This window comes from Ixodes scapularis, unplaced genomic scaffold, assembly GCF_016920785.2.
Source record: "Ixodes scapularis isolate PalLabHiFi unplaced genomic scaffold, ASM1692078v2 PGA_scaffold10__122_contigs__length_95168666, whole genome shotgun sequence".
Taxonomy (NCBI): Eukaryota; Metazoa; Arthropoda; class Arachnida; order Ixodida; family Ixodidae; genus Ixodes; species Ixodes scapularis.
Window position 1 is genome coordinate 75,894,750 of NW_024609836.1, and position 17,772 is coordinate 75,912,521.

Sequence of the window (17,772 nt, forward strand, 5' to 3'; positions counted from 1 at the left end):
TTCCCATAATGACGTCACGCGTGACATCACATGTGACGTCACGATGGTCATGAGTGACGTCACTGCGCTTTGCATTACAATTTGCAATTTCCCCGCTAAATTTAGCGGAAAAAACTCCCCATCAAAATTAACGGGAAAAATTCCCCGCTAAAGTTAGCGGAAAATTATCCCTGCTAAATTTAGCAGGGAATTTAGTGAAACCTTCCCGCTAAATGGGAGGGGAGGAGGAGGGGCATACCTTCCTTTCCGTAATTTCCCCTCCTCCTCCTCAAGAGCTGTGCTCTAATTTGGCGTTACAGGGGATTGTAAACGTCTTTCATTTTTTGCAGTCATTTTTCGAGTGCGCCACGTCCTGCAGAACTTGGCACTCGCGCTACGCGTGTTGCTCAGTTACTGCTTCGTCGTTGACATTAGCTTCGTGTCTCGACAGCAGCAATAACAGTTTTACGAACGCGTCGAAGTGGAGAGATACCTGGTGCGGCATTCCAGCCGGCGTCCGTCAAGGTCGCGGCAGACGTTCCGAGCAAAAAGCGCGTGCCCAAATGCCACAAGAACAAGACACCTTTTTTTCATTTTTTTTTTTTTTTCAGTTGCATTGTCTGGACGGCAGAGACACTAACAACTGAGGCTACTCGGGTGTGCACCAATAAAACCTCACCTCATCGATAGTGTCGCAGCATTCGCCGTGCTGTGTCCTCACCTCTCTCTCTCTCTCTCTCTCTCTCGTTCTATATACAGTCGAACCTCGATATAACGAACTTCAATGTAACGAAATCCTCGATTTAACGAAGTATTTTATTTTTCATAATTTCTTGCCCATAGACTCCATGTATTTTTAGTCTCTATATAACGAAGTCTATTTTGCTGCTATTTCAATATAATGAAGCGCCATTGCCATAGAAGGCAATAAATAAATACTCTAAAAAACAACTTCGCAAAAAAATTGTGGTTAAATAAAAAAATTATGCGCAAACGCGAGCGCTTGCTAGGTTACTTCACGGGGACAGGCCTTCCAACGTTCCTAGGCTGCCCGAGGATGCGGCGCCGGTAGCGCCGGCGAGGCGTGGAGCAAAGCGGATTCCGCGGGGCTGGCCAGAAAATGCCGAGCAAAAAGTTAACATGGCATAGCAGCATCACCACTGACATTCACTGATCATCATAGTTCACTGTACCGCGGGTAGCGCGGGAGCCAACTTCAGCGGGGGAGCGACGTGATGGCGCGACCGCGCGGGCAGTGCCATCTAGGAGAAGACCGAGAAGACCGATTATCGTCTTGCGAGCGTGATGTAAAGCAAAGGCGCAAGCACACTGTGGGCGCAAGGGTGCAAGTAAACTGTGCGGTCAAGAGTGCTGTGTAGGTTGGAAACATTGACACCGCCTAAGCAGCTTTATTTTTCAACCGGGCGGTTCACTCACGTGCTTGCCGCCATAGGGAAACGTAAAGTTCTTTCTTTGGATGTGAAAGCAAACGTTTTGGACGCCATCCTGAAGAAACTGCCGAGATCACGAGCACTCGGGAAGTGCTCGACGCAACGGACGTACTGAGGAGGTACACGGCGTCGCATGGGCAGCAAGATGCCGTGCAAGCGCTCTGGGCGCTCGAACGCCGTATGACGCCGCTGCTACTGTCGGACAAGGCGCAAGCAAAACTCGCGGACTACTTTGCCCCTAAATAAATGTCATTTTCGGTGAGTTTTCATACCCGTAAAATGTTTCGGAATTTTTTTTGCATGCTAAAGCCAAATTTCGATTTAGCGAAATTTCAATGTAACGAAGTAAATTGCGAATTTTACCGACTTCGTTACATCGAGGTTCAACTGTATATATATCTTACACCATGCCTCCTGCACACTCTCCTACCCTATGTATGGCTGCACTCAATCGAGAACACTAAGATAAACAGGTCGCAGTGCTGGGTTTTCTATGTCATCAGTCGGAAGCCGGCGCGGGCACTGGACAAACGCGAGTGCAGCGTCGGCGTCAGTCTGGGGCTCATAATCGATCGGCGAGGACATTAGATCCAGCCAAATGGCGACGCGGCGCTAAGTGTCTAGTCAATTCCTGTACAAAACTCTTTCATTACAGCCTAGTAACACATTCTGTGTCAAGATTAAGATCTCGGGAATCTGTGCAAGTGTCACGAAAGTGCCTTCAAAGTGTTTGTTGCACTTTAATTTCACGGGTGGAGGTTTTTTTAAGAAAAACTAATATAAAGAAAATGTTAATTTCCTACAGGGGAGCAAGTACTGAAACATTACCAAATGGTACACTGCTGGCCAGCACTAAGCAGAGATTGAGACTTGGACTTTGTCAACTGCGATGCCAAGGACGTTCCGCTCTACAAGAGTGAACACTCACTAAATAACAATGTTTGAGTGTAATTAAGCGGGGGAAACCCTCAGTGACTGACAACATTTGACTGTAACTAAGCAAGTAAACGCCAGGAAGATGACAAAATTTGGCTTTAATTAAACGAGTAAAAGCTCGAAAATTGGTGAGATGTGTCTCCTCACCGTGACCTCTCCCTGGGTTTTGATTTGGACGAGCTGCTGTTGTCCTGCCTGCCGGCCCCCTTCGAAGTGGAAGCCGCCTTGGGCGCGTTGTTGGACGAGGCTTTTGTGGTGCTAGCTGCAGTGGCGGCCGGTTTCACCGCCGCCTTCTTGGTCCCCGTGGCGTCTTCGTCCTCGGAGGCTTCGCCGCCGAAACTGGTGATGAAGGTGATCTCGCCCGCGTTTTGTGGAGACCGCGACCTCGAACGAGAGCTGGACTGGGCCCTGCGTAGAGTTCGGCCCCAACGGTCTTTTGCACACCCGAAGGAAACCAATGGACCATTCCGGAAACAAGCGGCGCCTCCAGTCGTCCTTTCGACACACTATGGTAACCCGACCTACGGCGCATCGGGGAGTATGCGTAAGTGGAAGGAGCGGTTTGCGTTTGTTATTTTGCGATCTCAGAACGCAAAGAAAGGACTATAACGAAACGGGGTACGCATCGGGTTTGTGACGTGTTCGCTCTTTCTTTTCTTTGTATTCTCAACCGGCAGCGGTAAAAGAAAATGAATTCATCCACCTTCAGCACCTTTGTCCAATTTACGTTTCACAAATATAGATAGCAAGCAAAAACATTTGAACTGAAATAAAACAAGCTCGCGACCCCAATGGATCCGAAAGCAACTAGCGGCTGAAGTGCAAAACAAACGAAAGCGGAGAAGCTAAAAGCGTACTGACATACCTGAAAGGCTTGTAAGTTGGACTCTCCCTCGCTGCATAACTGTGGAGAAATGGCAAGGGGTCCGCAGTCAATCACCGAACACTTCTACACAAATGGACAAGTGCGGAACTCCGGTGGGACGGGCCAAGTGATTCCTTTGGTTCTCACCTGGGTGGGCTGGTGACTACGCGGTTCTTCAGTTTCTTCTCTCTCAGAGCTCTCCTCTCTCTCCGAGACTTCCTCCCCTGAAGAGGATCGATCGACTCTACTCAGGCACCAAAAGCATTGCAGTGACGGCATTTTTAAACAAGTGGATGTCACCACTAATTAACACGATTTTTTGGTCGAGGAAGGGAGCAGGAATGAAATGTTCTCGTCAATGCTCATCTACTTAGCTGGCAAACTTCCAATAAGATGAAGAGTAACTAGTACTTAGTAAATAGTATCCAGTCTTGTACACGTTCCTAAAAAAAGTAACCGATTACAATTACAATTGCTTTATTAAAAAATGTAAATGATTACAGTAATCAATTACTGCACCACAAAAGTAATCGAAAAAATTACCAGAAAGTAATTGATTACTTTTCGCATTACTTTTTTTCAACTTTTCGTTACAAAATCAAAAATGCATATCGGGTCTTTATCGTGGCTATACCCTGTTTCACGATAACTTGGCGAACTGTGGAGGCTACAGCCCCGATGACCCAATAGGAGCGCAGGAGTGAGGCACCTGACGTCACATTAAGGGTGAGTGTGTGTCACTGCGCCGAATGCGGGGTCCGGAGAAACCGGTTATCGTCTGCTGGACAAAAGTCATCTGCTGCGAAACCAATGAACTTCAAACGAACGTCCACCGCCGTAACATTGCCGTCCATTAGAATAGCGAGCTGTTTGGAAACAATTGATAACACACCTTACACTCAGTTTACCAGCAAATATGTGGTGGAAGCAAATGCCAGGGCCCAGTGCAATGTTTTGAGTGGAAGAGTTTGATTAGACAGCTGCGACTGCCAACGGTCACGGCGCTTTGAAGCAGTAAAAAATCGGGAGCAGATGCGGTGCCACTGGTTTAGATATAACTGATACTCACAAATTCGTGAATATTTATTGCTTGATTTTTATATATTTTCGATAGAGATGGAATCATGCGAGTTCAATAGCCGTTGAAGGAAAAACTTTCAGCCTTTCCACTCTGGTGAAGAAGGAAGACCAGCGAAGCTGTGCGCTCGTCCCGTGTGTTTCTTTGTCCTTGTGCGTTTTGCACGCTGTTTCCTACAATGAATTTTCACCAGCTCACCTAACTATCCATTGCTCTGTGATAGCTGGAAAGGTTGCCGCCATCTATGAGCGACGGCGGCAACCAGACGTCTGGTTGCCTCCGAGGATTAGAGGTGCAAAGGACGAGCCACCATTGCTCGATCGTGTAAGCCCTCATTGTAACGCACCCGTAGTATTCCTCGAGGCAGCGAAGCCGACCACTCACCGAGTACATGGCTTTTTCCTCTTCGAGCTCTCTGGCTTGCTTCAGCCGCTCCTGCTCTTCTTTGTCCAGATGCAGAAACCTTCCACCACGAGAGGAAACAGAGAAGCGTCGTTGGTGTCGCAAACAAAACCGCACGCCATAATCACCGACGGGACGGGAGGACGCGCTCGCTTCCTTCGACCGCGCTTTGGCTGCGCACGCACAATCGAGGCTCGCTAGATGCCAAAGCGTCGTCAAAGACAGGAAGCTCACGCTGGAGGCGGGACAACAGGAAGGCCCTCCCACCGTTCCCATCCCGTCGGCGACAACGGTTCCAAGTTGCGGAGGGCAAATTCCACTCACGAGATGAAGTCCGTATCCTCCATGCCATACAGGACTGAGTTCGCATTCATCTCTCTCGCCTGGTCGTCGTTCAGCTCGTTCACGTCGATGGTGATGTCTGAAACGAGTGAGAGACGGCGAAAAAAAATAAAATACACGTTGCAGACAAGACAGACCTCTCGCGTTTACACGAACTTGAAACGTCTCCGTTCAACCACCGGGCACGAAGAAGTACCTCGGGGCTTTGGGGTGAATCGTACCGACCCGAAGCGATGCATAGCCACAGAGGGTACAAATAGTTTGCTCTTGCTAAACTATTGCTTCTCGAATTGAGTTCTTGGGAACCCAAAGGTTCCCCGAATTTCCATCGTGGCCCCTCCGAGCTCCCGAATCCCCTCGACCGTCCCCACCCCCGAGCAAATCGTGTTTCTGGATTAAGCAACGTTTGAGTGGATCCAAGCGACCCATTAGCGTGTAACCATGTGTGAAAACACTCCCAATTTACCTGCACCGTCGTGTGCAACATCCAAAAGCTTCTACGCCGCTTTACTGCGTCAAAGTCGAGTACCAGTTCCTCGGTTGCCATTCAAGGTAGCTGGGTGTCCCCCGGGACCGATAAGTTTGAGAATCCCCGTGCCGAGATGGAGGGTGGGGCGGCCATAGTCCCGGCATCTCGGTGCAAAAAGTGACCCCGCGACGTGTCGCTCATTGCGTGGCAGACTGGAAAAGACGTCTCCCCAACCACCGACTCACCCAGGTCGATGTCGCTGAGGTCCTCTTTGTCCTCTTCCTCCTCATCCTCATTCTGCCCGGCGGCGGACGTGGACGTCACCGGCGTGCTGTCTTCATAGACGTAGCCAATCGCAGCCTTCTTCTCGGCCAGCCTGGAAGGAAGATAGGACATTCAAAACCAGAAGCGACGCGACCCGAGCTGCACTGGACCTCGCAAAACGCGACTACGGTGAAATCTCCCTAAGCGTAGCTTGAAAGCGGCACGAAAGTGGGTTTTGAGATCCCCACGGCACAGACTCGGCCTACCGTGACACCCCGAGAAATGCCCCACCCTCAGAGATAACCCGCCCCCTATTTTTGGCTCGGTTTGCTATTTCCTTTTGAACACCAAAAGCTAGCCCACTCCTAGTAATCGTAGTGTTCGGATCAATGAAGACCTCGGCGTAGATGCAGCTAGTTAGCTATGGTGGGATATAAGCAAACATTCCTGTCTCGGAAGTACAGCCATCTTTCCTTCACTGTGCCTCGTCACAATGACAACAAGTTTGGCAGAAAAATGTGATCTAAAAATTGTGTTTTTTTTTTCAACTTTTCTCGATTGTACACTGAAAAATAGCCCGCTCCTTATTTTCACCTGATATTAGGCAGGCTATCTCTCGAGATAATACTGCATGTGCCCCAAGCGCCCAAGAAATCCAAAATTTACAATCGTGCGTGGTTTTCTTTCTTATTAGAAAACGAGACCAACAAGTAAGAAGACCAAACATTGTGACACGCCCCTTTTTTAAAAATTAATTTCTGAAGAAGGGTGCATGTTGCGATGTTTACTCGTGTTTTTATGAGAAAAAAAAATAAGCATGAATGTCATTTTGAGGTTTCTAGGACACTTAGGGCCTGGCGCTCGGGTCTGCATCATAAAACTATGATCTCAAGATCCATTTTAGTACCCCTTTGATAGCAGTCGCCGGTCAAGTTATTGGAGATGTTCTACAATTCAGACGTCTTTGCAGGACCGCGGTGGCCCCGCAACGAGTCAACCCAAAAAATTGTATGTCGGCTGAATATTTGGATGTCGAGCAACTCATTGTTAAACTCTAGGGGTTTAGTTTGCATGGTTCTCGAGCAGAACCTCCACCATTTTTAATTTGACTTGTAGCCCCGATTTCACGTTTTATACAATGAAGAGGCTGGACTGAGACTATAGTCGGATTGTATGTTCCAGTTTTGCCATCGTCCAGTAGCCGCCACTGCAATCTCATGCTTTGGCCAGCGTTACTCGTTTGTCATTGTTTTCATGTTTTTTGAGTGCAAGTGCCATCTACTAACAGGCCTGGTAACTAAGCAATATCGATCGGCTGAACATTTGTACCAACTGGTGTTGATTGCGTTTTGTTCAGTGCACCAGTGAATACCCAGAAAAAAGTGGCAAATACAGCAAGAGGACAATGGAGACAAAAGCTGCGATCACCACGCAAGTGAGAAGCAACCGACGTAAGCGGAAGGTGCACGAGAATTTTTATATTTTGGCCGAAATCGATTTCTCTGACGACTTCTGCGCAAACCCCATCATGTCCGAGGTCGGTGACTGTAACTGCAGCTTCACAGAGCCATTTCAGCAACCAGAGTAGTTCTAATTTTTCCCCAGGCTACCTCAACATGGTTGGTGGGAAGAGATAATGTACACTTGTGTCAAGATGATCTTAGCTAGCTTAATTTTTCCAATCTCAAACTGGAGGTTGTCATCGCTGCTGCTGGTGCCATGCGTCCAGAACCTCTGCCTAGAATCATTAATCCTGGCTCTACAGTTTGATGGCCATTGACAGGAGTGATAAATACAATGCAAATGCTGCAAGCATTCTATCAACTTCAGCGTCTGCACGTAAGTGGGACCCCGACCAGAAGTCCTGACTTAGGGCAATATACGACATCTGGAAGTCGAGGAAATGTTTTTGTCTTATTTTAATGCAAATCGCTCGTTTAAAATAAAAGTTTGCTGTACGTTCCTTGAAGAAAAAAATGAGTATGCAAGGGGTTCAAACGGATCTGACATAAAATTAAACCTTATAGAAACATCCAGCTATAACCAATAGACTACTTCCATAAAGCCCTGCATGCAACACGGTGCGCGTTGCACTCTAGGAACTAGTTGGCCAGGAAGGAGAGTAGCATGGTTTCGGTTTTGATCAACACGTCGACAAGAAATCACACATAGAGCGTGGACTATTAAAGGGCTACTCCACCGATTTTTTCATTGTCTCCGATTTGCTTGAAATTTTGCTAAACTAACAAACAAACATCGCGAAAATAGTATTCCAAATATTAGGTCAAAATATAGTTTTTTCGCGAAGTTATTGAATTTACAGTTTTGGTCCTCACCGTGTTTTTCAAGCTCGAAGTCTCTACTGGCAACAATGAAAAAGTGACGTCAGTGGAAGGCAGGGGTTCACTCTTTGGGCTGTAGATTTCGTTTTAAACTGATTCGAAGCAGTTTCATGGCGTCAAATGAATGCTTGGGAAGCTCGCTGCAGTACCCGCGCACCAGCACGGAACAAATGATTGGCATATTCTATTTTTTGGCTGCTTGCTAGACTGGCAAGCCTGCCTGCCACTGACGTCACGGCCCTGAAAAGCGCGCGTATATTTGAATGTTGGTTTTTGCATCATTTTCATTTGCCGATTTCGCGATAACTATTATGAATTTCGCGATTCTAAATAGCATACCGGAGAGAGTAAAGGCCGGGGATTTAGAAAATATAGTTAGTTGAGGTAGCTCAAAAAATCGGTGGAGTACCCCTTTAACGGCCGTTATCTCATGCTTTCTGGTCCCGAGAGCATCATTTGTGCTCTCTAAACTAACCTAAATGGCCAGACCTCGAAGCTTTAGCACAAGCCCGAGACGTATAGCTTGTCTTAACGCATGCTTGTTGTATTTTTGTACTTGAGCCTTTCTATGTATGTGGACGAGCCAGTGCTGAGAATTTCGACGCTGCGAAGCTCGGGGATATTGCTTGTGTGCGAATCAGCAAGCTGTAGCAACCAATAAGTATGCATACATCGAGCTCGAGCTTTTACATTAGTATTGTTATTCAGGAAGTTTGTTTTGTGCATCCATAAACGAAATATAACTTTTTGCGATTACTGCTTTTCTTAATACGCCTAAGTACACGAGGTAAAACTGGAGGCGCCATTGAAAAGCTCCATTTGAACACACTTCTCATCTCTTATCTCTACTGCCCCGCAGCACTGCACGAAGTGAAGTTTCCACCCGCTTAGATTCCGCTAATATTCAACATCGCGTATGCGCATAAAGCTATCCTGCAATCATACAGGCACTGGAAGTGCGCCGGACGGGCATGAACCTCTAAGCGGTGCGCCAAACGAACAAAATTATTAAAAGCGCATTTGACGGTTGCTAATGGCTATAATATATTTATTATGTGTTTGCTTTCTTCCTGAATGAGTATGCCGAAATAATTTCAGACACACCATTCAGGCACAGATCTTGGGCGTCAGGAAAAGTTCGCCCAAAAAGGCTTACCGAGGAGTAGGGAACGCTTGTTAGGGCCTGCGTCGTAGCGAGCCGATCTCAGTGTTTGCAAAAACTTTTCAGCATAAAATTTGAGTGTGAGATATATGATGACACGAGGAAGGCATGATAGTAACTTTTGTGCAGTAGTGAGGTCGAATTTATTGTGTTTCCTTAAAAGTTAATGCGCCAATGCTGGGCTCAACTTTGATAATCATGAGAAGATGCAGCTTGCTTTTCGCCCAATGAAGTAACAAGAAGAGGACGTTTGGCAAACAAAATATGTGCCGGGCTCAAAGTGACCAAATTATGTTGTAGTTCACTGGTACTAGACGGGATTACTGACATTGAGCTCAAAGATGCACTGGTGGGGTGAGGTGACAAAGCCACGTCTTACTATGTTTGCATACGCACGCACAACATCCGGTGTTTTGGGAACCAAGGAAAGTGCCCCGGTCTTCATGCTGTATCGCTCGAGAATGAGCCTATTGTACATTCGTAAAAAGTCAGATAATCGAAAACGCAATCAGCGCGTTCGGTCGCGGCGTGATAGCTTGAGATGAACCTGCTCACTCAAAACCGAAACTGAGTGGCCAACTAGTTCCCAGAGTGCACTGCGTGGTATTTCGTTGCAATGGGGCGCGTCGGTTTTGGAAGAAGTCTATTGAGTGGAGTTACAATTCTTGCTATATGCAAATATTCTTTCTTCAGAGATTCCCTGACAACACAGGTTGTCGGGGCATCTCTGCCTAACATATACTCTTGCATAACAGTCGTAGTTTAATTTTGAACATTTTACTGCAATGTAGATATCAACATTCACAAAGTTTCCATTCTTTTTTTTTTAATATACAACAGGTGTACGCGTGCATTGTCCCGCTTTAAAGAGTACTTTTCTTCCAAGCACGCAATTGCGACATTCATACTTAGACAAGTGTTGATTACGGCAGGCTAACCCGTTGAGTGCGCTTCTTACCGAGCACCGGTGTACTGCGAAGCAACACCCGTGGAAGCGAGCTCTGCAGGTGGTGCTTCTCCGCAGTACACCGGTACTCGGTAAGAAGCACGTTCAACGGGGTAACCTGACTCGATCGACATCTTGAAAAATATGAATATGGCAGTTCATCCCAAAAGCGAATATCTAAAAGTGTATAATACGAAACCCCTATTTGAAACTTTGAATATTCGCACAACACTAATGTTTTGTGTGCTGAACCCTCATATCAACCCTAATATCTTGGCAAACTTCCTGGATTAAGTAGAGCCCTGCAAAATGTTTGTTTGACTTCCTGTGTATTCAAAGTGGCTTTCTCGTCTCCAAACAACTGGAACTTCTCTGTTAACCGGGGGCGCGTTGCACTGGCACTCTGGTTTTCACCAGAGTGGAAAGGCTGAATTTCTCTAGGCGTCGTCCTAGAAGTCATCCCAGACGTTGTCATTGAGGTCGTCCTTGAGGTCATCCGAGAGGTTGTCCTTATGGTCGTTCTAGACGTCGTGCTTGAGGTCGTCCTTGAGGTCGTCCTAGACGTTGTCCTAGGCATCGTCCTCTAGGCGTCCAAGAAGTCGTCCTTGAGGTTGTCCTAGACGTCGTCCTCTAGGCATCATCCTAGACGTCGTAAAGATAACAGCTTCGCTGGTCTTTCATCTTCACGTGAAGTGGAAGGGCTCTACATTTTTTTGAGTTTCAAATGTGTGCTAATTAGAATCAACCGGTAAAAAATGCAGTCCACGATTCAAGGAGTTTGCCAAAAGACATAGGAGGCTCGGCTTCAAACGAGCAAAGGAAACAAAGCTCCGACAGCCAGAGAGGGCACTTACTTCTTCTTCTCCTCTTCCGTGGTTCCCACGGGCCTCCCGACGGGGCCATACCGCTCCTCCAGGAAGATTTGGTGCAAGAACTTGTCCTCGGACACTGCGCCAGACAACCACGATTAGCCAACGGTTAACTTGGAGCCGAAGAGCCACCCCACAACCTCATTGTGCTGGAAAACATGACGGCAGTAGTCGCAACCCTTTGGCAACCTCAAATTAAAAAAAGTTTCGACACAAAGAATTGGATTCAGGAGGAAGGAATCTTCAAATAGTGTGCAGAACCCAGGGATCAATCACCACTTTTGCCCATTTCTATCTGGATCAAAATGGGCAGGGGTGGTGTAATTGTGTATCACTACTGCATCGTGCACGTTAAAGACCTCAGGCTAGCGGTCGGGGGTAAATTTCTCGTCCACGGCATATCTCTAAAAAAGATTTACGATATTTTTTTCCGCCGCAAAAATAATCGATTTTTGCAACCCTCGAGGCGCTGCAGACTCGACCTGTAGACGCAACTTGAAAGGCAACTAGACACGTCTGTAAGCAGCCAAACTTCAAAAGGTAGTCATGTCACCGAGAATAGGAAACGCCCTGTTGAGACAGCGCATGGTCACCGCAGGCACGCTTCAGCGATGGTGGCTGGTGTCTTTCATGACAGTTACCTTCACTGACTAATCAGAACCCCTCACTGATGCTATATATAAAAAGAAAACAAGAAACCACCAAGAGACCAACCTCCGAGGAAGTCGTTCTGCACGAGCGTCCGGTACCTCTCGTAGTTGATCTGTCTTTCCTCCTCCCGCTGGTCGTTTGAGAGCCTGAAATACATTTCATTTGCATAAACACATCTGAGACAAAGAGTAAAAAGACACACTCCAAAGGCACGAGCCTTCACACAGTAAATGACATTACATGCAGACTCGAAGCAAAACGGTCATTTTAGGTACAAAATAAAATGTAAACCAAATAGTATATTCCACTAAAATAATGTTAAAATAATGTTAAGCACATAAATTGATGTTTCAATAAACTTCTAAAGATTGCAATAAAACAGAAATTCTTCATTCAGACTTTAAAAAAAAGCTTTTGTCATTAAATTATGCAAATTAATGATATTTTGTATGCAGAACCTCATAATAACAGAGATGGGCATGTGAACGATAAGTATGCCTTCTTAAAACAATCCAGCCAAAGTCGTTAAGGGCAGACAACCAAACCCAATATTCTGCAAGGCTTTCCTCCTCTCACGTCTTGGAGCGAGGGAAACGGAGGGTGGAAAGAAGGCACTAAAAAAGCCTGGCATGAGTCCGAGTGCCCCATTTGGATGGTGGGGTGCAGGGTGTAAGATAGTCAGGTGGTGAAACGAGAGCCTAATGAGCGACCGGATTGTGTCTCCCTCGGTTTTCTCTTTTTCTGTGGCGCCATCTATGTGGAGCACCGCGAACTCTCACTCCAGGTGGGCGAACGCTGGCGACCGGTTAAACTGACGGAGATGATTTCTCGTGGATTTTCAATGGAGGACTGCCGTGCCCTCGGTTTATTTTGCGCACTCTCCCATAAAGTTCCATGCAAATTCGATTTCAATTTTTTTCTTCTCGCCGCAGCGCCATCTGTCGCAAATCGGGGGTACCCACAAGTCACCCACAAACAGACGAGTACACAATCGGGTCACGGCGCTGCGGTAGGTTTCTATGGGCCGTTTCCCCACCTGTCTATCTTACACCCTGGTGGGGTGGTTCATTGTGAGAGTATGTGAATGGAGATAAGCCTGCAAAAAGGGTGCCCCCCCCCAATGGACAATTCACAATCTGTGGGACGGAGGATTAGCAAAGGGACCTTCCAGGACCAGGACACGAGAGCAGAGTTTGTTTCTCGCACTGCGCGGTACGTCTTCGCTGAGTGCTCCTTTAATCGCCGCAATTTTTAATCAATGTGAATTTATGTTTTCTTTTTAACTAACTGCTGCCCCCTGGCAGAAGCCTGGATTGAAATGCATTGGTATGAAAATGTGAAAGCCACAAGGAAGGTAGAGTGAAGAAGCTTCTTTGTACGAGTTTCAGGGAGGCACAAGGTAAGCCGCAAATAAGCCACAACGTGTACAAAGGACATGGTGCGGGATATCGCTCCCAGGCCACTGCATCTAGGAAGCAGGACCTAACTCCCCTCTCGGGAGGCCGTGGCTTATTTCGCTCAAACACGCAATCATGTGTTTTCATACCCACAACTTTAGAACCAGCGTCTGCATGGGGCTGCGAATGCAAAAAAGATGTTTTCCAAAAAAAAAAATAATTCTAAAAGAAATACTAGTGCAGGGCACACTGACTGAAAACCTGCACTGACGCCAACCATATTGTATCTCACTGACTCACAGCCGCTTGTCAAGCATGTTGGGGTTGCTCTTTTGTATCCTAACCCCTTTTATTTTTCCCATTAAAGTCTATGGTTTAGCCACCGTGGGCTCAGTGGAGCAGGGATAGGGGAAGAAAGGGTAGAGAGCGGAAAGGGGGAGGACTCAACAAAACGGTGGAAAAGGTAGAAGGAGGGAGAAGAGAGGCGAGGGAAAAGTGGAAAGTGCGAACAGATAGTCAGCCTCTAAGGTTATTCCCAAGCTTCCTCCAGCTGCTTCATCACATTTAGTTTTAATTTATTCTACTGACTACCTCGAACGAATAAAACATATATAAAGGTGACAACCGAACAATGGAGTTCAACTAAAAATAAACCTATAGAGCAGTTCATATAAATTTTCTTGCAAGTACCCTTGCTAAGTCAGGAATTTGAAAATGATATCGCCAGAATACTGCAGTCTATCAAATAATAGATCCCCGTTTCATTCAGAAATTTTTACTGCAATTAAAGGGGCAGTGCAACGATTTTCAGACTTTGGCCAATTAACTGCGGAAATGAATCTGCGTCAGCTATGGAACGAAAAACCGAAAGCCGCATTTTCTTGCGAGCGCTAGTTCTTTAAAAAAATTAAACAAATCGAAGGTCGAAGTGCCTATCAACTCTCCACGCCGACTTTCGAGTGACGTCTCTTGGGGTTCACGTGGTTTCCCCTTGGGCCCTCTCTTCAGAGACACCAGCCGCTTCCTCCGCGATTGTCGACTTTCAAAGGATTAGCCTCGTCGAAGGTCGCGGCGAGCGATGGACAAAAAGGACGGTTCGCCACGGGGCTGACGATGAGTGTAGCAGCGGAGGGGGACAGGGTTTGTTGACTTCCGCGTATCCCCCAGAGACGCCGTCATTTTAGTTCCCGTAGCCGCCACCGGCGACTGCAGATCGGCAAATAATTTGTTTTTTGCCTAGCGATTACGCAGCAGAATAGCCGTCTTTTGGGGAGAGGTGACGCGTTTTGGGTCACTTGGGCTTGTATGAACAATATCAAAAATGCAAACTGGCAATTCTTTCAACATTAAAACCGTTGCACTGCCCCTTTAAGAGCTGTTACATTAACACTCACCAAGTTTCTTTTTTTAATATACCCGACGCTTTCGTGTTTCACGCCCCGCTCTTGGGGAAATGATTTCCCTTTAGCACTCGGATGCACCGCGGCGAAGCAAGATAAGCAAAAGTGCGGTGCTTACTTTGTGGTTGCCACTTCACTGCGGTACACAAGAAAGCAGTGAGAAGCGCACTCAACAAAGCTAACTTACACGCCAGAGCAGACTAAAACATGAGATACTATTGCTAAAATTCCGAGTACTGCCAGTGTATGACACTGACAGGGAGATCAAATAGGATAATATATGTTATTTGCAGCCAAAATCTAAAGTTCTGAAAATTTGCACAAGCTTACCATAACAATAATGGACGTGTAGTGGGGCCTGAGCCATTATATTTTCAGTATTAATAAAGTGAAATCAAGTTTTGGTGCAATGTTGGCCCAATTCTTCACTTTTAAACTAAACGTAGCAGGATGCAATAGGGTAAGACCTCTGGCACAGCAATCACGTCGCCGCATAGCCCTTCTCTTAGAGATCCCCATGTCAAATTCCGTTGCCTTCTCGTGGACAGTCCAGTGTGTAGTGTGATAGGACACCAAACAGAGTGCTCGTAGGTGCGTCCCACACGCGATACTTCGCACGACAGATTGATCAAGAGCCACTTACGGAAGAGGTTTGACCGGAGACTTGTACTCTGGAATTGTGTCCAAGTGAGCCCGCACGTCGAACCGGTCGATCATGATGTCTGGGTGGCCCTGCCATGGCATCCTGGTTAAGAGCCGAGAAGAAAAGAAACAGGGAGGCATAAATTACACAGGAACAATGCTCAGAAGCAAACGGACGTGGGCGGCGGTTTCGGTCAAGCAGCAACAAGGTAATGCTCCGCAAAGGTCAGTCAACGGACGAGCAGACGGTAGAGGCCACACAATTTGCATCGGGCGGTAACTCGCGCCACCTAGCCCACAGTTTGCCAGGCACTTACATGGTGGCCGGGCTGTCGGCTGCCTGGGCAATCGCCAGGTCGATGTGGATCTTGCATCGTCGACCGTGCAGCTGCAGGAACTGGGCCGGGTCTTGTTTCTGCAAATTGCGCCGAATGACCCGGAAAATCAGGGGGGAGGGGGATCGGTGGTCAAATATGTTGATGCGCCACGGCTCGGCGCATGTGGAGCAAAAGCTCACGCTGCAGAAGCCGGAGATGCTGGATTCAAACTCCACACTTGCCCGTTTCGATCTGGATGGTTAAACTGGCATGCGGACGTATATCGCTAGTGCATGATGCACATTAAAGACACCAGGGGCCCTAATCTACACGGTAATGTCCCGGTCCCTTAGCCCCATTTGGTCCCGCCATATAGATTAGGGCCCCAGAATAGCAGTCGTACTGCACTCGCAAAATTTTTCGTCCACAGTGGGAACACCAGACGCCCATTGGGGCTGACTAACTTCACGCTGTCTAATCATGCACACAAAACAATTACTTCTAGAGCAAAATCAGGAAGCAGCCAAACTGGGCTTCGCTGCACTTAAAGCTGCATAATGAGGTCAGCATTTGACTGTTTTTGCTTGTCTGTGGTTCAGAGTTTGTGCAATTACATATTTCAGGCGTGTGGCACATCACGTGGATTGTATGGATGGATGCTAACAGCTGTACCCTCTATAACGGGCAGTAGCTATAAGCTGTACGCTCTATAACGGGCAGCATCTAGTCTAGAAATCAAAAGTATGATTTTTCCTCCCCGTCAATCTCCTTCCCCTCTGTCTTTTTGTAACTATCCATCAGGCAATGTTGCCAGAAATGTGACATTGTTGCCAGTCGTCTTTTGAGATCAAAAAACTTCCAAGTTTGATCGCTTCATAGAGTAAGGCTACATGTGCCCACGCAGAGTTAATAGTTCCACTTTGACTGTGACGTCTCCTAGTCTTGGGGACTCAGTCTTAACCTTTTAAAGTTGCAGAACATGGGGAAAATATTGTATACAGAAGAGGTACGGGAATAGACTTTATTCTCAACGGCCTGTCGAAAGCGTAGCTTAGAAAATAAGCAGAGAACTATTTCGAGACACTCTAGATGTAGTGAACTGCCTGCACAACAGTATACTCACACCTAGCTTATATTTGGCAGTAGAGCAGTCATGTCATTCAATACCCGCTCCATCAAATGCCAATACTTCGACATCAGTCGGCCATTCAGCTTGACACTCGAGTTCGCGGTAACGCTTCGGCACGCACCAGAGAAAAACAAAAATATGTGTCAAATGCGTGCGCCGACTGCTCATCGGTAGCACTCAAGTGTAGATTTCTTGGTCTCGACGTCGTATTACACGACAATCCGAAGCCTCGGTGGTTAAAATCCGCCAACCATTTGAGATTTGTAACCAAAGTACACCTTAGCGCCGCACCAGACGCCACACAAAGCGTAGGGAGCGAAAGATGTCGGTACTCACGATTCGTTCGTAGAACTCCTTCCTTCGCTCGGCCCTCTTTTTCAAATCCACCAGCATGCCGCGAATCTTCCGCTCCTGCTTCCTCGCCTCGTGCCACATATTGGCACGTCCTGCATGACACACAAATACGAGAACGCGATCGTCCCCAAATTACTAAAGGACCCTGTCAAACCGGAACGAAGCTACCAACGGCAAACGCGCCGAAGAGGAGGTACACGCTTGTGCTACTACACACCCGTTAAAGTCCCAAGATATAAAGTTGGTACTACTTAAACGCGTCAAATTACAGGACATCGGTAAATTGGCCGCGTCATTCGGACAGTAAAATGTGTCTTTACGACGGCTGGATTGAATTGCGGCGGACTCTTCCTAAGCCTTTCGCGAGGGTACGAAAGGCATCCCGGTTTGTCGGCTTCTTTCTTGTCCGGTTCGCAAGGACGATCGAACCGTGGACTCCGAGAGATCACCTGTTTAAACCTTGAAGGGTAAAAAGCTTGGAAGCGTCGGCGGATTACCGATATTCATGGCGAAGAGCTTTGCTCCGGTAGTGTCAACGGCGGCGAAGAAGCAACGCGAACCATCCAGCCTATGCGGCTTGATTGTACGATTTGTTTATTGATCGAAGCCGGTCGAAGCCAAAAGCCAAAAGAGTCCAACTTTACTTTCTAAATAGACGGCATAAACGAATAGACAACAAAAAAGCCGACTGGATTAGCCGGAAATATAATCACTGCGTCCGAAAAACGCAAAATCCAAAGACGTAACATGTAAAGCTTACGGCAAGTCTAAAGTATA

General features: G+C 47.1%; 1 protein-coding gene across 3 annotated transcripts in view; it reads right to left on the reverse strand.

Moving 5' to 3' along the window:
- LOC8023895 (CLK4-associating serine/arginine rich protein) overlaps nt 1-17,621 on the reverse strand; it is a 40,833-nt gene extending 23,212 nt beyond the window's left edge. For 2 of the 3 annotated variants that reach the window (XR_005798328.2, XR_005798329.2), the window contains exons 1-12: nt 17,493-17,596; nt 16,978-17,087; nt 15,513-15,610; nt 15,197-15,298; nt 11,820-11,902; nt 11,091-11,184; nt 5,768-5,898; nt 5,036-5,132; nt 4,694-4,772; nt 3,379-3,455; nt 3,232-3,270; nt 2,514-2,774 (exon numbers count right to left, since the gene is read on the reverse strand). Coding sequence is in view for 1 of the 3 variants with exons in the window: in XM_029989888.3 (XP_029845748.2) it covers nt 2,514-2,774; nt 3,232-3,270; nt 3,379-3,455; nt 4,694-4,772; nt 5,036-5,132; nt 5,768-5,898; nt 11,091-11,184; nt 11,820-11,902; nt 15,197-15,298; nt 15,513-15,610; nt 16,978-17,087; nt 17,493-17,502 (1,181 nt within the window). In the remaining 2 variants the exon portion in view is untranslated. Of the gene's footprint in view, nt 1-2,513; nt 2,775-3,231; nt 3,271-3,378; nt 3,456-4,693; nt 4,773-5,035; nt 5,133-5,767; nt 5,899-11,090; nt 11,185-11,819; nt 11,903-15,196; nt 15,299-15,512; nt 15,611-16,977; nt 17,088-17,492 lie in introns of all 3 variants that reach the window. The other variant, XM_029989888.3, reaches the window with a different exon arrangement.
- Between the last annotated feature and the right edge of the window lie 151 nt (nt 17,622-17,772).